The sequence below is a fragment of the Vulpes lagopus genome, chromosome X (assembly GCF_018345385.1).
Source record: "Vulpes lagopus strain Blue_001 chromosome X, ASM1834538v1, whole genome shotgun sequence".
Classification (NCBI taxonomy): Eukaryota; Metazoa; Chordata; class Mammalia; order Carnivora; family Canidae; genus Vulpes; species Vulpes lagopus.
In genome coordinates, this window is record NC_054848.1 from 41,363,348 (window position 1) to 41,386,280 (window position 22,933).

Below are 22,933 nucleotides of genomic sequence, written 5' to 3' on the forward strand. Positions count from 1 at the left end.
AAACATGATGTGCATTTCTCTAATTATAAGTGAATTTAAACTTAAAAATAGGGATGCCTGGGTGGCTTAGCAGTTGAACGTCTGCCTTTGGCTTGGGTCCTGATCCCAGGGTCTGGGGATCGAGTCCCGCATGGGGCTCCCTGTGAGGAGTCTGCTTCTCCCTCTGTCTATGTCTCTGCCTCTCTGTTTCTCTCATGAATAAATAAATAAAATATTAAAAAATAAACTTAAAAATATATTTGGTGGTCATCTTTTTAAGTGAATTTCCTGTTCGTGTCTTCCCATTTTTATGAGGTTTTTCAAGCCCTTGTCTCTTAATTTTTGAGAGTTCTTTCTTTTAAAGGTTTATTTATTCATTCATTCATTCATTCATTCATTCATTCATTCATGGGAGGCACAGATAGAGAGAGAGAGGCAGAGACACAGGCAGAGGGAGAAGCAGGGCCCATGCAGGGAGCCGAACACAGGATTCGATCCCGGGTCTCCAAGATCACGCCTTGGCCAAAGGCAGGCACCAAGCCGCTGAGCCACCCAGGGATCCCCCAAGAGTTCTTTATATCAGGGGTCAGCAAAGCATATCTCATAGGCCAAATCTGGTCCACCACCAGTTTTTATAAATGAAGTTTTATAGGAACACAACCAAAATCATTTTTTTACCTCTTGTTGGTGCTGCTTTCACACTAATTGCAGAGTTGATTGGTTGTGACAGAGCTCATCAAAGCCAGAAATATTTACTACTTTACAGAAAAGGCTTGCTGGCCCCCGATTTCTACATTAGAGATTAGATCTTGATTGTGGTATATGTTGCAAATATTTTCTACAAGTTTGACATTTGTCTTTTGCCTTTGTTTATAGTGTATTTTGCCACACACATTAACATTGTTTACAACTCTAATCCATGAAATAACTTATTGGTAATTTTGGAGGGATTGCACTAAATTTACAAATGAACTCGAGAAGAGCTGATATCTTTATAACTTTGAGTCATCCTATCTAAGAACAAGAACAAAGGGTGTTTTCCCACGTGTTCAAATCTACTTTTGTCTTTTTCTGGTGTGTTTTAAAAATTTGCTTTTTAGTTTTGCCTGAGGAGACAGATTCAAAAAAATATTGCAAACACTGATGTCAAAGAGCTTACTGTCTAATGTTTTCTCCTGAGAGTTTTAGGGTTTAGGCCTTACATTTACATCTTTAATATCTTTTTTTAAAGATTTTATTTATTTATTCATGAGAGACACAGGGAGAGAGAGAGAGAGAGAGAGCAGAGACACAGGCAGAGGGAGAAGCAGCTCCCTGGGTTTCGATCCCCAGACTCCAGGATCACGCCCTGGGCCGAAGGCAGGTGCTAAACTGCTAAGCCACCCAGGGATCCCCCTTATTCTCTTTTGAGTTTATTTTTGTACATGGTATAAGAAAGTGGTCCAGTTTAATCTTTCGCATGTAGCTGTCCAGTTTTCCTAACACCGTTTACTAAAGAGACTGTTTTTCCCCATGGTATGTTCTCGCCTCCTTTGTCATAGATCAATTGATCATATAAGCATAGGCTCATTGCTAGGCCCTCTATCCTATTCCATTGGTCTATGTTATGGTTTTGTGCCAGTACCATACTATTTTGATTACTATAGCTTTGTAGTGTAGTTTGAAATCCAGCAGTATGATACCACCAGCTTCATCCTTCTTTCTCAAGACTGCTTTGACTATTCAGGGTTTTTGTGGTTCCATACAAATTTCAGGATTATTTGTTCTAGTCCTGTTGAAGATGCAATTGCTATTTTGATTGGGATTGCGTTGAATCTGTAGATTGCTTTGGGTAGTATGGACATTTTAACAATATTAATTCTTCCAGTCCACGAGCATGGTATATTTTTCGATTTATTTATGTCATCCTCAATTTCTTTCATCAATTCCTTAGAGTTTTCCTAGCACAAATCTTTCACCTCCTTGGTTAAATTTATTCCTAGGTATCTTATTCTTTTTGATGCAATTGTAAATGGGACTGTTTTCCTAATTTCTCTTTCTAATTGTCATTATCAGTGTATAGAAATGCAGCACATTTCTGTATATTAATTTTATATCCTGTAACTTTACTGAATTTGTGTTTATTAGTTGTAGTAGTTTTTTGGGGGGAGGCTTTAGGATTTTCTATATAGTATCATGTCATCTGCAAATAGTAACAGTTTTACTTCTTTCTTTCCAATTTGGATGCCTTTTATTTCTTTTTCTTGCCTATTTGCAGTGGTTGAGACTTTCAGTACTATGTTGAACAAAAATGCAAGAGTAGATTTCAACTTTTCACCATTGAGTATGATGTTAGATGTGGGTTTGTCATATATGGCCTTTATTATGTTGAGTTAGGTTCTTTCTAAACCCACTTTGTTAAAAGTTTTATCATAAATGGATGTTGAATTTTGTCAAATTTGTTTTCTACTTCTATTAACATGATCATATAACTTTTTAAAATATTATATTTATTTATTCACAAGAGACACAGGCAGAGGGAGAAGCAGGCTCCCTGCAGGGAGCCTGATGCAGGACTTGATCCCAGGACCCTGGGATCTTGCTCTGATCTGAAGGCAGATTCTTAACCACTGAGCCACCCTCAGTGGACAAGAAACACAATGAAAGGAATTGGGAAAAACAAAATCACAAAAACAAAATATGATGAGTCATATGGTTTTTATCTTTGATTTTGTTAATGTGTATCACATTGATTGATTTGCAGATATTGAACCATCACAGCATCCTTGGAATAAATCCCACTTGATCATAGTGTATGATCCTATCAACGTATGGTTGAATTCAGTTTGCTAATATATATATTTTTTAGAGTTTGCTAATATTTTATTCAGGATTTTTGCACTTGTGTTTATCAGGGATATTGGCCTGAAATTTTATTTTTTAAATGTCTTTGTCTGCTTTTCGTATCAGGGTTAAATCCAACTTTGTAGAATGGGTTTGGAAGTATCTGTTTCTCTTCAAATTTTTAGAATAGTTTGACAAATATAGGTATTAATTCTCCTTTAAATGTTTGGTAGAATTTACCTGTGAAGTCATCTAGTCCTGGACTTTTATTTGTTGGGAGTTTTTTGATTACTTATTCAATTTAATTACTATCAATCAGTCTGTTCAGATTTTCTATTTCTTCCTGATTCAATCTTGGAAGATTGTATGTTTCTAGGAATTTATCCATTTCTTCTAGATTGTCCAACTTGTTGGCATGTAATTGCTCTTGGTAGTCTCTTACGATCCTTTGTATTTCTGGAATATTGGTTGAAATTTCTCTTTCATTTCTGGTTTTATTGATTTGGGCTCTCTCTCTTTTTTTCTTGAGTGAGTATGACTAAAGTTTTATCAGTCTTTATCTTTTCGGAGAACCTAAATTTGTTTTCATTGATCTTTTCTTTTTGGGTCTCTATTTCACTTATTTCTACTTTGGTCTTTATTATTTCCTTCTTTCTACTAACTTTGGATTTTGTTTTTCCCAGTTCCTTTAGATGTAAGGTTATATTATTTGTCTGAGATTTTTTTTTTTTTATTTCTTGAGGTAGGCCTGTATTGCTATAAATTTCCCTCATACAACTGCTATTGCTGTATCACATAGATTTTGGAAAGTTGTGTTTCTATTTTTATTTGTCTCAAGGTATTTTTTAATTTATTCTTTGATTTTTTTTCATTGCCTTATTGATTTTAGTAGCATGTTTTTTGGTCTCCACATTTTCGTTCATGTATTATCCAGTTTTATTTTTTTATAATAAATTTATTTTTTATTGGTGTTCAATTTGCCAACATACAGAATAACACCAAGTGCTCATCCCGCCAAGTGCCCCGCTCAGTGCCCGTCACCCATTCACTCCCACCCCCTGCCCTCCACTCCTTCCACCACCCCTAGTTCATTTCCCAGAGTTAGGAGTCTTTATGTTCTGTCTCCCTTTCTGATATGTCCCACACATTTCTTCACCCTTCCCTTATATTCCCTTTCACTATTATTTATATTCCCCAAATGAATGAGAACATATAATGTTTGTCCTTCTCCGATTGACTTACTTCACTCAGCATAATACCCTCCGGTTCCATCCACGTTGAAGCAAATGGTGGGTATTTGTCATTTCTAATGGCTGAGTAATATTCCATTGTATACATAAACCACATCTTCTTTATCCATTCATCTTTCGATGGACAACGAGGCTCCTTCCACAGTTTGGCTATTGTGGACATTGCTGCTAGAAACATCGGGGTGCAGGTGTCCCGGCGTTTCATTGCATCTGTATCTTTGGGGTAAATCCCCAACAGTGCAATTGCTGGGTCGTAGGGCAGGTCTATTTTTAACTCTTTGAGGAACCTCCACACAGTTTTCCAGAGTGGCTGCACCTGTTCACATTCCCACCAACAGGGCAAGAGGGTTCCCTTTTCTCCGCATCCTCTCCAACATTTGTGGTTTCCTGCCTTGTTAATTTCCCCATTCTCACTGGTGTGAGGTGGTATCTCATTGTGATTTTGATTTGTATTTCCCTGATGGCAAGTGATGCAGAGCATTTTCTCATGTGCATGTTGGCCATGTCTATGTCTTCCTCTGTGAGATTTCTGTTCATGTCTTTTGCCCATTTCATGATTGGATTGTTTGTTTCTTTGCTCTTGAGTTGAATAAGTTCTTTATAGATCTTGGAAATTAGCCCTTTATCTGATACGTCATTTGCAAATATCTTCTCCCATTCTGTAGGTTGTCTTTTAGTTTTGTTGACTGTATCCTTTGCTGTGCAAAAGCTTCTTATCTTGATGAAGTCCCAATAGTTCATTTTTGCTTTTGTTTCTTTTGCCTTTGTGGATGTATCTTGCAAGAAGTTACTGTAGCTGTGTTCAAAAAGGGTGTTGCCTGTGTTCTCCTCTAGGATTTTGATGGAATCTTGTCTCACATTTAGATCTTTCATCCATTTTGAGTTTATCTTTGTGTATGGTGCAAGAGAGTGGTCTAGTTTCATTCTTCTGCATGTGGATGTCCAATTTTCCCAACACCATTTATTGAAGAGACTGTCTTTCTTCCAGTGGACAGTCTTTCCTCCTATGTCGAATATTAGTTGACCATAAAGTTCAGGGTCCACTTCTGGGTTTTCTATTCTGTTCCATTGATCTATGTGTCTGTTTTTGTGCCAGTACCACACTGTCTTGATGACCACAGCTTTGTAGTACAATCTGAAATCTGGCATTATGATGCCCCCAGCTATGGTTTTCTTTTTTAAAATTCCCCTGGCTATTCGGGGTCTTTTCTGATTCCACAAAAGTCTTAAAATAATTTGTTCTAACTCTCTGAAGGAAGTCCATGGTATTTTGATAGGGATTGCATTAAACGTGTAAATTGCCCTGGGTAACATTGACATTTTCACAATATTAATTCTGCCAATCCATGAGCATGGAATATTTTTCCATCTCTTTGTGTCTTCCTCAATTTCCTTCAGAAGTGTTCTGTAGTTTTTAGGGTATAGATCTTTTACCTCTTTGGTTAGGTTTATTCCTAGGTATCTTATGCTTTTGGATGCAATTGTAAATGGGATTGACTCCTTAATTTCTCTTTCTTCAGTCTCATTGTTAGTGTATAGAAATGCCATTGATTTCTGGGCATTGATTTTGTATCCTGCCATGCTACCAAATTGCTGTGTGGGTTCTAGCAATCTTGGGGTGGAGGCTTTTGGGTTTTCTATGTAGAGTATCATGTCATTGGCGAAGAGGGAGAGTTTGACTTCTTTGCCAATTTGAATGCCTTTAATGTCTTTTTGTTGTCTGATTGCTGAGGCGAGGACTTCCAGTACTATGTTGAACAGCAGTGGTGAGAGTGGACATCCCTGTCTTGTTCCTGATCTTAGGGGAAAGGCTCCCAGTGCTTCCCCATTGAAAATTATATTTGCTGTGGGCTTTTTGTAGATGGCTTTTAAGATGTTGAGGAATGTTCCCTCTATCCCTACACTGAAGAGTTTTGATCAGGAATGGATGCTGTATTTTGTCAAATGCTTTCTCTGCATCTAATGAGAGTATCATATGGTTCTTGGTTTTTCTCTTACTGATATGATGAATCACATTGATGGTTTTACGAGTGTTGAACCAGCCTTGTGTCCCGGGGATAAATCCTACTTGGTCATGGTGAATAATTTTCTTAATGTGTCGTTGGATCCTGTTGGCTAGTATCTTGTTGAGAATTTTTGCATCCATGTTCATCAGGGATATTGGTTTAAAATTCTCCTTTTTGGTGGGGTCTTTGTCTGGTTTTGGAATTAAGGTGATGCTGGCCTCGTAGAATGGATTTGGAAGTACTCCGTCTCTTTCTATCTTTCCAAACAGCTTTAGTAGAATAGGTATGGTTTCTTCTTTAAACTTTTGATAGAATTCCCCAGGGAAGCCATCTGGCCCTGGACTTTTGTGTCTTGGGAGGTTTCTGATGACTGCTTCAATTTCCTCCCTGGTTATTGGCCTGTTCAGGTTGTCTATTTCTTCCTGTTCCAGTTTTGGTAGTTTGTGGCTTTCCAGGAATGAGTCCCTTTCCTCTAGATTGCCTAATTTATTGGCGTATAGCTGTTCATAATATGTTTTTAAAATTGTTTGTATTTCCTTGGTGTTGGTAGTGATCTCTCCTTTCTCATTCATGATTTTATTCATTTGAGTCTTCTCTCTCTTCTTTTTAATAAGGTTGGCTAATGGTTTATCTATCTTATTCATTCTTTCAAAGAACCAACTCCTGGTTTTGTTGATCTATTCCACAGTTCTTTTGGTCTCGATTTCGTTGAGGTCTGCTCGAATCTTTACTAACTCTCTTCTTCTGCTGGGTGTAGGATCTATTTGCTGCTTTTTCTCTAGCTCCTTTATGTGTAAGGTTAGCTTTTGTTTTTGAGTTCTTTCAAGTTTTTGAATGGATGCTTGTATTGCGATGTATTTCCCCCTTAGGACTGCTTTTGCTGTATCCCAAAGATTTTGAACGGTTGTATCTTCATTCTCATTAGTTTCCATGAATCTTTTTAAATCTTCCTTAATTTCCTGGTTGACCCTTTCATCTTTTAGCAGGATGGTCCTTAACCTCCACGTGTTTGAGGTCCTTCCAAACTTCTTGTTGTGATTTAGTTCTAATTTCAAGGCATTATGGTCTGAGAATATGCAGGGGACGACCCCAATCTTTTGGTATCAGTTCAGACCCGATTTGTGACCCAGTATGTGGTCTATTCTGGAGAAAGTTCCATGTGCACTTGAGAAGAATGTGTATTCAGTTGAGTTTGGATGTAAAGTTCTGTAGATATCTGTGAAATCCATCTGGTCCAGTGTATCATTTAAAGCTCTCGTTTCTTTGGAGATGTTGTGCTTAGAAGACCTATCGAGGGTAGAAAGAGCTAGATTGAAGTCACCAAGTATAAGTGTATTATTATCTAAGTATTTCTTCACTTTGGTTATTAATTGATTGATATATTTGGCAGCTCCCACATTCAGGGCATATATATTGAGGATTGTTAAGTCCTCTTGTTGGATAGATCCTTTAAGTATAATATAGTGTCCCTCTTCATCTCTCATTACAGTCTTCGGGGTAAATTTTAGTTTATCTGATATAAGGATGGCTATCCCTGCTTTCTTTTGAGGACCATTTGAATGGTAAATGGTTCTCCAACCTTTTATTTTCAGGTTGTAGGTGTCCTTCTGTCTAAAATGAGTCTCTTGTAGACAGCAAATAGATGGGTCCTGCTTTTTTATCCAGACTGAAACCCTGCACCTTTTGATGGGGTCATTAAGCCCGTTCACGTTCAGAGTTACTATTGACAGATATGAGTTTAGTGTCATCATGATATCTATTCAGTCCTTGTTTTTGTCCAGTTTTCTTTTTGTGATTGATTTCTAGTTTCCTATCATTGTAGTTGGAAAAAATGCTTGATATGATTTCAATCTTCTTGAATTTATTAAGACTTGTTTTGTGACCTAACATGTTACCTATCCTGGAGAATGTTTCATGTGCATTTGAGAATAATGTGTATTCTGTACTTTTTGGATGAAATGTTCTGTATTTATCTATTAAGTCCTGACCTAACATGTTACCTATCCTGGAGAATGTTTCATGTGCATTTGAGAATAATGTGTATTCTGTACTTTTTGGATGAAATGTTCTGTATTTATCTATTAAGTCCTTCTGGTCTGATGTGCTATCTAAGGTTATTGTTACCTTATTGATTTTCTGTCTGAATGATATTACAATGATATGTAAGGTATTAAAGTCCCCACTATTATTGAATTACTGTCAATTTCTCCCTTAATGTCTGTTAATATTTGCTTCATATTTTTTAAAAAGATTTAAAAATTTATTCTTGAGAGACACACACAGAGAGAGGCAGAGACATAGGCAGAAGGAGATGTAGGCTCCATGCAGGGAGCTCAATGTGGGACTCGATCTCATACGCTGAGATTATGCCCTGAGCTGAAGGCAGACGCTCAACCACTGAGCCACCCAGGCATCCCTTTGCTTCATATTTTTAGGTGCTCTTGTGTTGGGTGCATAAATATTTATGAATGTTACATACTTTTCTCTTTTTTTAAAAAAAAAGATTTATTTATTTATTTATTTATGTATTTATTTGAGAGACAGAAACAGAGGGAGCCCATAGAGGGAGAGGAGAAGGAGAAGCAGACTCCCCACTGAGCAAGGAGCCTAATGTAGAGCAGGATCCCAGGACCTTGGAATCATGACCTGAGTCAAAGGCAGACATTCAATCAACTGAGCCACCCAGGTGCCCCTGAATGTTATATACTTTTCTTGAATTTACTCCTATATCATTATTAATGTCCTTCTTTGTCTTTGGTTACAGTTTTTGTGTTAAAGTCTATTTTGTCTGGTATTAGTATTGCTATACTATCATTTCCATTTCCATGAAATATCCTTCTCTATCCATTCACTTTCAGTCTGTGTATTTTTAATTCAGGTAAATCTCTTGTAGGCAGCATATAAATGGGTCTTGTTGATTTTTTCTTTTTAATCCATTCAGCCACTCTGTCTTTTGATTGGAGCGTTTAGTCTATTTTCATTTAAAGGAATTAGTGATAGGTATCTACTTACTGCCATTTTGTTCATTGTTTTCTAGTCATTTTGTAGTTCTCTATTCTTTTTTTCTTCTCCTGAACTCCTGTATTTGATGATTTTTCATTTTAGTGTTTTGCTTGAGTTCCTTTTTCTTTATTTTTTTGTGTGTATTTATTGTAAGTTTTTGGTTTGTGGTTATCATGAGTTTCATATATATTGACCTATGTATATAATAGTTTATTTTAAGCTGATAGTGGCTAAAAGTTCAAATGCATTTTCAAAGCACTACATTTTACTTCCCTCTCCAGATTTTTTATGTTTTGATATCTTCTTTTACATGTTTTTATTTTGTGTATCCCTTAACTACTTATTGTAGTTATAGTTCATTTCATTATTTTTGTCTTTAATCTACATACTAACTTTTTAGTTGGTTGATTTACTGCCTTTATTATATATTTGCCTTTACCAGTGAGATTTTTCTTTCACATATTTTCCTATTTCTAGTTATAGTTTTTTTCTGCTTAAAGAAGACTCTTTAACATTTCTTGTAAACTTGGTTTAGAGGTGATGAACTTTTATAGTTTTCACTTTTTTGGGAAACACTTTATCTCTCCTTCCATTCTGAGTAATAATCTTGGCCAGGTAGAGTATTCTCAGTTGTAAATTTTTCCCTTTCAGCACTTTAAATACATCCTACCACTCTCTTCTGCTAAAAAATCAGCTGATAGTCTTATGGAGTTTTCCTTTATTGTGACTTTGTTTTTTTTCTTGCTATCCTTAAGATTTTCTCTTTGTCTTTAACTTCTGCTGTTTTAATTATAATATGTCTTCATGTCATCTTTTTGGATTTATCTTGTTTAGAGCTCTCCATGATTCCTGGACCTGAGAATCTTTTTCCTTTCCTAGGTTAGGAAGTTTTTAGCCATTATTTCTTCAAGTAAGTTTTCTATCCCTCCCTCTCTCTCCTCTCCTTTTGAGACATCTATAACATAAATGTTAGCATGCTTGATGTTGTCTCAGAGGTCCCTTAAACTATTATTTAAAAAACTTTTTTGAACGAGAGCACTTATGATAAGTATTGGGTGTTGTATGTAAGTGATGAATCCCTAAATTCTACTCCTGAAACTAATGTTACACTATATTTTAACTAACTGGAATTTAAATAAAAACTTGAAAATAAAAAATAAATTTAAAAAATAAAATCTAAATAAATAATTTTTTTCTTATTGTTCTGATTGGGTGATGTCCGCTATTCTGTTTTCTATATCACTGATCAGTTTTCCTATATTATCTAATTTACTGTTTCCCTCCAATGTATTTTTCATTTCTGTCATTATATTCTTCAGCTCTGATTTGTTCATTCTTAACATTTCTAACTCTTTGTTGAAGTTCTACAATGTTCTTCCATTCTTCTCCTAAGCCTGGTGAATATCTTTGAGTATTACTTTGAACTCCTTATCTGGTAAATTGCTTATGTTCCATTAGGGTTTCTTCTGGGTTATAATCTTGTTCTTTCATTTGGGACATATTCATTATTCCCTCATTTTGTTTGATTTTCCATGTTTGTCTCCATGAATTAGGTAGAGCAGCCACCTCTCCTGGTCTTGAAGTAGTGGCCTTGTGTAGGAGTGTCCCCTGTGTAAACTGCATGTGCCTGGCAGTTTTGTCTGGCTGGCTAGAGCTGGAGTGAGCATGGATTGTGGGTGTCCTGGGGTATTCTGTGTTGGGGTAGACTTGTTGGACAGCTGGAGCTGGAGCTGGAGCAGATGTGGGCCAGGAGGTCCTAGGGAACTCTGTGCATGAGCTGACCTGGTGGGATGGCTGGAGCTGGGGTGGGTGTGGGCCAGGTGTTCCCAGGGTACTCCATGCTGGGGCTGCTATGGTGGGGCAGTTAGAGCTACAGCAGGCAGGGGCCAGGGATTCCTGTGTGCTCTGCACAAGGGACACCCTGCTGGGACTGCTGGAGCTGAAGTAGGCATGGGCTGGGGTATCCCAATGTGTATTATATCAGAATAATCCAAGTGGGACAGTTGGGTCAGATGCAGGTCCTTGGTGGGATGATTGGACCTGGGGCAGATGTGGGCAGGAGGAGCTGCCTTGGGGGTATGGCTAGAGCTGGTGTAGGCTGGTGGCCTGGAGCTCACTGGGGCAGCCCTAGAAGGTTGGCTAGAGTGCCTCTACCCTACTATCAAGGTGGAAGGGGAATATAATAGTGCTTACCAGTACCTCTGACCCTGAAGAGAGTTCTAGGAGTTCCTCTGCTGTTGGCAGACTCTTTAGTGTTAGTAAATTAATTTCATTCACTTATAATCTAGTTTCCCATTAAATCACTGTTTTATTCACTGTGCTCCAGGGCAGGTGAGTCTGCATGTGGGCATCTCAGTGATATCCTTCCCTGCTTCAGGTCTTCATGTTGAGGGTGAGATTCCCATTGTTACCATGTCTCTCTTACCCTTCTCTATGTGATCCCTCTATTGTTTGTTGTGCAGAAACTGTTCAATAAGCCATCAGTTCTTCTTTAGCAGTCATTTTTCTATATGCAAGTATAGATTCAGTGTGTTCATATGAGAAGGTGGGTTCAGGGTCTTCCTATGTGGCCACCTTGGACTGCCTCTTATTTATTTATTATATTATTCGAGTATATTTGACATACAATGTTATGTTAGTTTCAGTTATATTAGTTTCAACATAGTGATTTGACAATTCTACACATTACATAATGCTCACCATGGTAAGTGTGGTCATCATCTGTCACCATATAAAGTTATAATTATAGGGGAAAGGAGAGAAAATGGGTGGGAAATATCAGAGAGGGTGACAGAACATGAGAGACTCCTAACTCTGGGAAATGAACAAGGGGTAGTGGAAGGGGAGGTGGGTTGGGGGATGGGGTGACTGGGTGACGGGCACTGAGGGGGGCACTTAACGGGATGAGCACTGAGTGTTATGCTATATGTTGGCAAGTCAAACTCCAATAAAAAATATACAAAAAAGCAAATGAATTCAAAACTATATTAAGAAAATTATGTAGCTTCAAGTTACTGTCTATTGTCCTTTCATTTCAACCTACAAGACTCCTTTTAGCATTTCTTGCAGGGCAGGTCTAGTGGCAATGAATTTTGTCAGCTTTTATTTATCTGAGATTGTCATAATTTCTCATATTTGAAGGACAATTTTGCTGGATATAGAGTTCTTGGTTGACAGGTTTTTTTTTCTTAGCATTTGGAATATATCAGCCCACTGTCTTCTGGCCTCACAAAGTTTCTGAGGAGAAATTTGCTTTTAATCTTATTGAGAATCCCTTGTATGTTTTGTATGTGATGAGTCAGTTCTCTCTTGCTGCTTTCAAAATTTTTTGTGTTTTGAAAGTTTATTTATAATGTGTCCTGGTGTACCTCTCTTCAAGTAAATCTTATCTAGAGTTCATTAAGCTTCTTAGATGTTTATATTCATATCTTTCATCAAATTATGATGTTTTGGGTCATTATTTCTCTAAATATTATCTCTTGTCCAGAGTTCTAAAATAGTTACACCAGGAAGATTATGCCAACACAATGTTGTCTAGATGGGAGACAGATTTCTGGTACTTCCTACTCCTCCATCTTCTCAGAATCCTCTTTCTGCCAACTGATTTTTGAATTAAATGCAAAGTCTTGGGCAGCCCAGGTGGCTCAGCAGTTTAGTGCCGCCTTTGGCTCAGGGTGTGATCCTGAGGACCCGGGATCGAGTCCCATGTCGGGCTCCCTGCGTGGGGCCTGCTTCTCCTTCTGCCTGTGTCTCTGCCTCTCTCTCTGTCTCTGTGTCTCTCATGAATAAATAAACAAAATCTTTGAAGAAAAATAAAATAAATGCAAAGTCTTTTTAATTGAGAATGGGTTGTCTTTTCAAGAAATAATTCTGGAGGAATTGAATATATAAAAAAAACCTCCAAAAATACCCCCAAACTAAATGAACCTTAACTTACAACTCACACCTTATGCAAAAATTAAATCAAACAGATCATAGACCTATAGGTTAAATATAGAATTATAAAACTCCTGAAAGAAAATATAGGAGAAAATCTTTGTGGTTTTAAGCTAGCCAAGGAGTTTTAGATATGATTACCCAAAGCATGATCCATAAAAGAAAATTTAATATATTAGATGTTATAAAAACCAAAATTATAAGTACAGAAACAGTCTGCAGAGGAAAGGTTAAGTTTAGAGTATCTGCTCTTGGGATGGTTTCTCATTCCATCCCATCTGGATGGCCATTCTAGTGTTTCCCTCTAAAAAGGTACTCTTTTGCTCACAAAACACTTAGCATCTAATGTATCTGGGATGTCAGAAGAGACCAAAGCAATGAGTCACGAATTATCAGCATGAGACACCTGGGTGGCTCAGTGGTTGGGCATTTGCCTTTGGCTCAGGGTGTGATCCCGGTCCTGGTATTGGGTCCCGTGTCAGGCTCCCTGCAAGGAGCCTACCTTTCCCTCTATGTCTCTGCATCTTTCTCTATGTCTCTCATGAATAAATGAACAAAATCTTTAAAAAAAATCATCAGCAGCTATTGTAGGAGCACTGGGCTAGGAGTCAGGGCATTCACATTCAGTTTTGCTTTAACTGGTGGAGGAGAGAACCCTGCAATGCACACAGTGATGCAAAGCAGAATGACAGAATTACTGTGGAAAAATGGAATAAGGAGGAACAAGGTATTGAGGAAGGCATCTTAGTGGGGCAAGTTTCTGAGCTTAGCCTTGAAAGACAAGCAAAATGATGGCACACAAAAACAGATAAACATGGAACAGATGTGAGAGGTAAGGCAAACACTCCCTTCTCCTTTATAATTCCAGGATTAAAGTAGAAGGAACACCACTCACAATTATAAGTATGCCCACAAGTACATTCAAAAGAGAAATATGTCACCCAGTTGTAAAAGAAATAGAGGGAACTTGACAGATGATCGTGCCAAAGCTGAGTCTTGAAAGGTGAGTAGGAATTAACAAAAAAGAAGGGCAGGCCTGAGCAAAGGCCTGGTATGTGGAAGTCAGTGCTGGATTGACAAGAGAGTGAATATCCAGGATGCTCTGAATGATTGACACCTGGGGGGCCTAGGAAGAGGACTTGTCTGCCACAGGAAAGTGGGGCCTGTTATAGAGAACTTATCTATGAGAGGCACATCATAGAGTGGAGAACTGATTCTGAATCTGGGGATCCAAGGAAGATTCCCAAGGAGGATGATGACATATTTTATCATCTGTGGTCCTTTAGGAATACAATCTTGGAGGCAAAATGGATTGACCAGCCACATTTCAAAGAGAGAAGTTTATTATGATGCAAAATATGAGAAACCTCAACTAGTGCTTTGGAATTGGGAATGAAAGAAAGCAGTAAAGAGACACGAGACACTAGAGAAGTAGGTATGAAATCAGAGGTGAAGGAGAGCAAAAAGCTGTCCAGGACTCACTGAGTGGGCCACAGTGATGAAAAATAATTCAAAGAGAAGTTAAAACAATAGCTTGGACACCACAAGTAGTACTTATAAACTTCCACGACCATGGCAAAGTAATACTTTGTTTAGAGTTCACAGACTACTTCTGAGGTCAGCTTGGATTTCTTATCTCTTGCCCCAATCCCTAAACAAGGTTTGATATAAACTGTGAAGATTTAGCTGGGGACACTGTCATTAGATGCCAGGCTTGAATCAGGGAAAAATAACGTCTTAACAGAAAGATCTTAAACATTTTTTGAACATTGCTTTTCTTGTCAATGATTAAACATAACTCCAATGTAAATTACAGCATATATTTGCTTTTTATCTTCAAGGAATAATAGGGAGCCAGATAAATTACAGTAATTTGCCATTTTGCAACAGTATTTGAGGGGTAGAGTTCCTCATGCATTCCTTTGATCAGTGATGGCTACTGGATACCTCTGTGTGCCAGGCAGTAAACAGAGCACTGGGCAACCAGCATTGACCAAGACCAGCATTGTTCCTACCTTCATTTCAAGTGAGGAAGACAGACACAAAACAGGTGTGAAGGATTCAGGCAAGGCCTCCATTTCCTTCTTAATTTCAAGATTCAAATAAAAGGAACATCCTTGCTATTATAATTATGTCCAAAAGTTCATTCAAAAGAGAGGCCGGTCATCCAGATGAAAAGGAAGCAGAGAGAACTTCCCAGACAGTGATACCAAAGCTAAGTCTTGAAGAATGAGTGAGAATTAGAAGAACAGTGGGGTTGTAATATTCTACGACGAAAATATTGTTTTTCTGTCTTACCTAATATATTTTCTTTATATTTATTTTACACCATTTAATTGTATATAAGATTGAAAATTTTTACATATTCATGGTGAATCATATCATTATAGAATGACCTTTCAATCCTAATTAATAACTTGTCTTAGTCTTTTTAGTTTGATGTTAAAATAAATGACCTTGCTTTATTTTGGTCAGCATGTGTCTGGAAAATTTTCTTCCATCCCTTTATTTCAAATTTTCTGTATTCTAATGATTTGCTAAGTTTGGCATAAGCAGAATATAACTAGATTAGTTATTTTTCATCCAAAATGGCAATCTTTGGGATCCCTGGGTGGCTCAGCGGTTTGGCGCCTGCTTTTGGCCCAGCGCGCGATCCTGGAGTCCCGGGATCCAGTCCCACGTCAGGCTTCCGGCATGTAGCCTGCTTCTCCCACCGCCTGTGTCTCTGCCTCTCTCTGTGTGTCTATAATAAATAAATAAATAAATAAATAAATAAATAAATAAATAAATATTTTAAAGAAATGGCAATCTTTGACCTTAACTGGAGAGTTTACCCCATTAATATTTTTTTTAAGATTTTATTTATTCATTTATGATAGACATAGAGAGAGAGAGGCAGAGACACAGGCGGAGGGAGAAGCAGGCTCCATGCTGGGAGCCCGACGTGGGACTCGATCCCGGGTCTCCAGGATCGCGCCCTGGGCCAAAGGCAGGCGCCAAACCGCTGAGCCACCCAGGGATCCCCCCATTAATAATCTTTTACTGATAATGTAATAAAATATGAACTTCAAATATGAATTTATTCCTACCTTCTTGCATTTTGATTTCTTTATTTCCTGGATTTTCTATAAATCTTTTTCTACTTTCTTGACTAAAAAATTTATTTATGTGTTTTTGTTTGTTTTCCTCATTGTTTACCACATATTTAAAATGACAGAAGACAGTAAAATAGTAATAATATGAAACTTTTCAAAATAATTGGCAATGATGAGGGGCTTAATTTTCCTACAATATACAATAATTCAATGATCAATCACTCTAATACATGAAACTTGGTGCTGATCTCAGAAAAGACAAGTGTATCCCTGTAGGCCCGTGGTAATGTGCCGCAGAATAGCACATGTGCAGAATGGCACACGTACAGAAGTGGTTTCTCTGTAACCATGCTCTTCCAACTTTGGGCAGTACAGCAGCTCTGTCCGGGATCCTGAGCAAGCGCAAACCCAACACATTAAAAAAGGGGCGGGGCTATGGTCGATACCGGAGCCGGAAGTAGCTCTACTGACTTTTTTTCTGCACCTGCCACGAGGCTCCTCACGGGTTAGTGCCTGCTTGGCGCTGAGGTATTTTGAAGAACTCGGACGACGGACTTCAGGTTCTGTGATTGGAGTTGTGGGTGTGATTTCACTGAAGAGAATTTTGGGGTTGATAATGGAGGTCTTTGGAGTCGGGATAGTGGCTTCTTTTAATACTAATTTCCGTCTTTCTTGGAGTTGGGATAGTGGCTTTTTTTTTTTTTTATGATAGTCACAGAGAGAGAGAGAGGGAGAGAGGCAGAGACATAGGCAGAAGGAGAAGCAGGCTCCATGCACCGGGAGCCCGATGTGGGATTCGATCCCGGGTCTCCAGGATCGCACCCTGGGCCAAAGGCAGGCGCCAAACCGCTGCGCCACCCAGGATTCCCTATAGTGGCTTTTTTAATACGAATTTCCGTCTTTCTTTTCTCATATTTTCACCTTAAAGTTCCACAGCTGGGTATGTATTGTTCTTGGTCTTATTACATTCTAAGTTTTTTCTAGTTTCAGTGTTGTTGTTGTGTTACCAAGAGTTACTTAGAAGTGTGTTTTAGTTTTTAAAAAGTTTTAAACATTTTATTAATTTCTGATGCAATCTTTTCTGTGCCTTATGTGATACTTATTCATTGGAATGTGTTTAGACTTCCTTGAAGGCTAATTCCAGGGTCAGTTTTTATTAATATTGCATCTCTACCTCAAAAATAGTATGAATTCTCCAACTGGGGATTTTCTTAATCAAAAGCGTATATTCTTTTATTGGGTGTGTTTGCTCTTATAATCACTGAGAATGATTTGTTTGTGTGTGAGCATATATATATACACACACATGCATTTTAAAAAATGTATTTTTATATATTTTACTTGGTGTCACTGGTACAGGTAGGAGTACTTTTCAAAATAAAGATTATCAACTTATTCTAGGTGAGTCAGTGCAGACAGGGCATGACTTGCCATTTGCACGTGGGGAGTGGGGGATAGGGAGGGCTTGGCATGGCTTAGCATGTGGGAGAGAAGACAGAACCGGTATGTAGGAGAAGTGGGGAGAAGCATATGAGGCTGAGAGAGTCTGGCAAGAGGAGAGGGCCTTGCATGGGGCAGGGCTAGGTATGCCTTGGGGCGTGTATGAGGCCCACAGGGCTGGCAGTGTAAGGTGAGAGAGAATGTGTCCAAGGGGGAAGTCAGGCAGTGTTTCTTGGAGGGACTAGGTGGGCTGGGTGGGGCAGACAGGTGGGTGGAGCATATCTGAGGGGTAGGGTCATGTGTGTTTGGGTGGGCTAGACTGGGGTGGTTTGTCTGGGTACATAGTGCAGGGTAAGTAGGGTAGCAAGTGTGTCCTGAAGGGTGGAGCAAGGCCCGCTGAGTTGACCAAGTATAACAGAGTGTAGTCTAGTTTTTTTGAGCATATAAGCAGGGCCTTATGCATTCAGGTGGGCAAAGTGGGTTGAGATGGAACAGCCAAGTGTGTCTGGATAAAGTGGGCAAGCAGGGCCAAATCGTGCCAGTCAGTCCCAGCCAGGTGCAGTGGAACCTGGCCCTGTCGGCCAGAAGGTGGGACCAGGAGTGTAGGGACAGGTTAAGTCTGTTCCCATTCACTTAGTGCCAACCCAGACCCTTCCTCCCACCAGCACAGGAACCTAGTTGTAATCCCTAGTCTCTGGTAAGTCCAGGACACAGGGTAGATGGAGAAGTGGAGTTCGTGCAAGGATTTTCTCTTCAGCTCTTGCCTGGAACACTCTCAGACACCTTGCCATGGTCACACTGGGCACTGTGCATTCAATCACAGCTGCCTACCATGGACTGCAGAAGTCCAGGCTGTCCCAGAAGTACCAGATGCTGGAAGTGCCATTGGCAGTAAAGGAGGCCTCTCAGATAACAGCCACACCCCAGCTGTTGTCTGAAAATGACCTGCCTCAGGACTGAAACCTATGCCAGAACTTTTGCATAGGGGACTTTTGACAAAGCCTTATGAGGGTATGTCAGGGAGCCTGGGTAGAAAGAAGTTGAAAATGAAGGCAGAGAGGGTCAGCAATGAGAAGAACAAAGATAGGGAGTGTCAAAACATCATTTAAAAAACAAGTTGGGAAGACCTGCTGGCATTTTCATGGCCTACAGTCCTCGATGAGTGACACTGAGGAGTTGCCATTCCTGGATCCTGCACCACAGAAACCAGTAGTGAATGTGAAGAAAATGGAGAATTTGAAGAAAAAGGTGAAGTGGACAGTGAGAGGAATGGGGGGCCATGAAGACAGGGGTCAGGGGTGGAATACAGGGGTAGGGGTGAAAGGTTAGAAAGCTGACATCAACTCTTCTATCTCTGCCTTGACTATTCTTGTCCCACAGAAAGAGAAGAAGGAGAAGCAGAAGCAAAAGCTCACAGAAAAGCGGAAATGCACAGAGAAGACAGATGTCAAGAATCCAGTCTTGCTGAGGCAGTGCCTGGGACCTGGCTGTGTGTATCCCACCCGGCCAGGCTCCAAGTACTGCTCAGACGACTGTGGCATGAAACTGGCAGCTGAGTGAGTGAAGTTAAGCAACAGGATGTGGAGTGGGACGTAATCTATACCATCCAGAAGCCTATCTATCCCTCTATCCATGTATCCTCCCACCATTCATCCACGCACCCACCCATCCATCCATCCACCTTACAGCCACGCACCCATTGAACCTCTCGTACACATTCTATCCACCAGCCCACTCGCCTACCCTTATAGTCATTTACCCATCTATCCATCCCCCATTCAGTCACCCATTCACCAGCACTCTCTCATCTATTATTTATTATTCTATACATTGACCAGTCATTCATTTTCTTCTTTTTCTTTTTTTAATATATTTTTAAATTTTCTTCTTTTTTCTGATGTCCCTACCTACCCATTCCGTTTCTTGCTATCTCCCTTTCCAGCCGCATCTATGAGATTCTGCCTCAGCGCATCCAGCAGTGGCAAAAGAGCCCCTGCATTGCTGAGGAGCATGGCAAGAAAATGCTTGAGCGCATCCACCGCGAACAGCAGGATGCTCACAGCCGCCTGAAGGACATGGAGAGCCATTTCCATGAACTGGAGGCCATAATTCAGCGTGGCAAGCAGCAGGCTGTGTGCAAGGATGAGGAGGTGGATGGGAGTGGCTGGGGTGGAGCAGAAAGGTATTTGAAATCTTGCTTTGCCCCTCCCCTCTCTGTACTGCTTCACTGGCCCTTCCACTGTCTTGTGCAGACTAACCAAAGTAGCAAGAACAGCCTAAATCTGCAGATCTTCTGTGTCTCCTGTGGGCAGTCAGTCAGCATGCATGTCGCCATGCGCCACATGGAACGCTGTTTTGCCAAGGTTGGGGAACTGGCTGGGGGCAGATGGAGCAAAGATGTTTTTGCCTGGGTGGGTTCTGTGGGGAGGAGGGTAGGTTCGGTGCCTAGGTGTTTGTTGTAGAAAGGAAAGCAGCACACATCTGTGGTTCGACCCATTTGTGCTTCTCTTCCATCCTTAGTAGGAGGGCCAAGATTGGAGCATCAGCCAATGGTGAAGGAAATGTATGATGGTCAGGCAAGGAGAAGAATGGGGAATAGTTATGCAGTGAGAGCCAAAGGAAAGGGAGATATGGTCAGACAGGGATGGAGAGAGAAATTTAGGAGGGGTAGGTCAGGCAGAGAGAAAACAAGAATAGAAGAGAAGCAGTCGGCTGGGCAAACAGGAGCAGGGGAGCCACAGGGACAAATGTGTTGTTTGGGGCTTTGTCATGGGAGGGCATGCTGTGTACATTAACGGTTCCTCCCATTTGTACTCTTTCTTCCCAGTATGAGTGCAAGTCGTCCTTTGGGTCCATGTACCCCACTTGCATTGAAGGGTGAGTGTGGGGCTAGTCAAGATCAAAGGCATGATGTGGACAGGGTCAGGTGCAGGGTGGGCAAGATCAGGGGAAAGATGTGGGTGGGCTCAGAGGCAGAGGTGGGTGGATTAGGAGGAGGGAATGGGTGGATTTGGGGACAAAGTATGGGCAGGGGTTCAGGGTGGGACCTCCCCCTTTCTGACCCTTAGCACTTCACTTTCCATCTCCCCTCAGGGCCACAAGGCTTTTCTGTGATGTTTACGACCCAAAGAGTAAGAAGTACTGTAAACGGCTCCAGGTGCTGTGCCCTGAGCACTCGAGAGATAACAAGGTGGCTCTTCCCTCCCTACCTCATCATCCTTCATTTGTCCCCTTCTCCCTGCCTGACCACCGAATTTCTCTCTTCCTCTCTTCTTGATTGCCTCCTGTTTCTTTCTTCCTTCTGCCCAACTGTGTCCATAACTCCTGACTGACCTTCACGTGTCCCCTTCTTCCCTTCTGACCACCCCACATTCCCCCCTCCTTACTGGCTGCTTCTCTTCTATTCTTGTTTTCTCTCTGCCTGACCTACCCCTCCTAAATTTCTCTCTCCACCCCTACCTGACAATCTGTCCCTTTCCTTTGGCTCTCACTGCATAACCATTCCCCATTCTTCTCCTTGCCTGACCATCATACATTTCCTTCCCACCCCTTGCCAGACTGCCCCATATTCCTCTCTTTCCCCCGCATGACTTCCCTCCATCCTTATTCTGCCTGCCCCGCAGTCATTTGCTCCTCCTAAGTCCTTTCTCCCTTTTTACCCAGCCCCTATTCCTCCCACCCTCACTGTCTCATTCCTCACTTCTTCCATGCTTACAAACCCTCTTGCATCTACTGTGCCCTGTCAGACCTTCCCTCCATCCTTCCTTTCACTCATTTGATCTGTTTCTGTTCTTCTGTCTCTCCTTTCTGATCACCTCCATTCCTGCTTATTTATTATTAATTTTATTTTTTCATTCATGAGGGAGAGAGAGAGAGAGAGGCAGAGACACAGGCAGAGGGAGAAGCAGGTTCCATGTAGGGAGCCTGACATGGGACTCGATCCCAGGTCTCCAGGATCACTCCCTGGGCTGAAGGCAGCACTAAACCGCTGAGCCACCCGGGCTGCCCCGTTCCTGCTTATTTAACTTCTTTCATCCTCCATATACATGATCGTCCCCCTTTTGCCTCCTCTTCTCTACCTGATCCCAAATTCCTCCTCCCCCGCTGCCAGGTCACTCTCCATTCTTCTCCTTCCTGCCAGAATTCCCTCCACCCTCCATTCCTCTCACAATGCCTACCTGATCCCTCTCGATGTCTAGATTTCTACCCCCCTCCATACTACATCATCCTTCATTCTTCCTCACAGGTATCAGATGATGAGGTGTGCGGTTGCCCACTAGTGCACAATGTGTTTGAGGTCACTGGCAATTTCTGTTGCCTCCCCAAACGCCTGTGCAACCTCCACTACTGCTGGGAGAAGCTGAGGCGTGCTGAGGTGGACCTAGAGCGCATTCGTGCGGTAGGCTACAATGCTGACTGGGGCTGAAGGAAGGGGGATATCATCCTGGGATCCCCCCCTCATCCTTACCTCCCACAGTTGCACAAGCTGGAAGAGCTGGTTGAGCAGGAGCACAAGGTGCGCACAGCTATGAGGAACCGAGCGGGGTTGCTGGGCCTGATGCTTCATCAGACAATCCAGCATGACCCGCTCACCACTGACCTGCGCTCCAGACTAGACAGCTGAGCCCTGCTCGACTGAGATCCTGTAACCAACATCCTGTGCAAAGGAGACATTCAATGAATTCTTCACACACTTGTTCTTATAACACTTTGTTCTTAGGTCATTTTAGAGTTTCTCTGTTCATCATTTGGTCTCCTGCCTCTTTTCACTCCTTCATGGGAAGGTGGTCCTCAAAATTGCCCTCTGTTTCTGTTTATTCTTCCACCTGTCTGTCTCTTTCTTCCCTAAACCTTGGCAGGGCCCTGCCCTCATCCCCCACCATCCAGAGTTTTGTTAACAAACTTGGGAAGAACAAGAAATTTTATTTCATTTTAAAGATTTTATTTATTCATGAGAGACAGAGTCAGAGACATAGGAGAGGGAGAAGCAGGCTCCCTTTGGGGAGCCTGATGCAGGACTTGATCCAGGACTCTGGGATCACAACCTGAGCCAAAGGCAGATGCTCAACCACTGAGCCACCCAGGTGCCCCATAATAAGGAATTTAATAACCCCCAATAGCCCCCCAAACCTGTCTTTCTGGCCACAAACTCAATTTCAAACCTCTGATGGTGAGTGACAGTGCAACTGTACTTAGGAGGAGGCTGCAGTGCACATGCAGAAGTGGCCCGTGGAGTGATGCCCACTCAGGGCTCAGTGGGCCTTCTTCTGTTAGGGGAGATGTGACCTTACAGTGGAAGTGCCCATGACCCTTGTTCCCTGCAGTCCCTCATCCTAGGCCATCAGATACGGAGTTGGCACCTGATTAGTGCCTAGCTAATTCCTTAACTTCTGTGCAATTG

At 41.0% G+C, this 22,933-nt stretch overlaps 1 protein-coding gene across 1 annotated transcript; it reads left to right on the plus strand.

The window, feature by feature from the left end:
* Positions 1-16,406: 16,406 nt before the first annotated feature.
* On the plus strand, positions 16,407-22,156 carry LOC121482497 (CXXC-type zinc finger protein 1-like). The gene is given in 10 exon segments (XM_041740399.1): positions 16,407-16,549; positions 18,312-18,543; positions 18,685-18,792; positions 18,913-19,088; positions 19,475-19,682; positions 19,785-19,895; positions 20,360-20,409; positions 20,626-20,722; positions 21,779-21,931; positions 22,010-22,156. Coding segments are annotated over 10 exon segments (1,425 nt in total).
* The last annotated feature ends 777 nt before the right edge of the window (positions 22,157-22,933 follow it).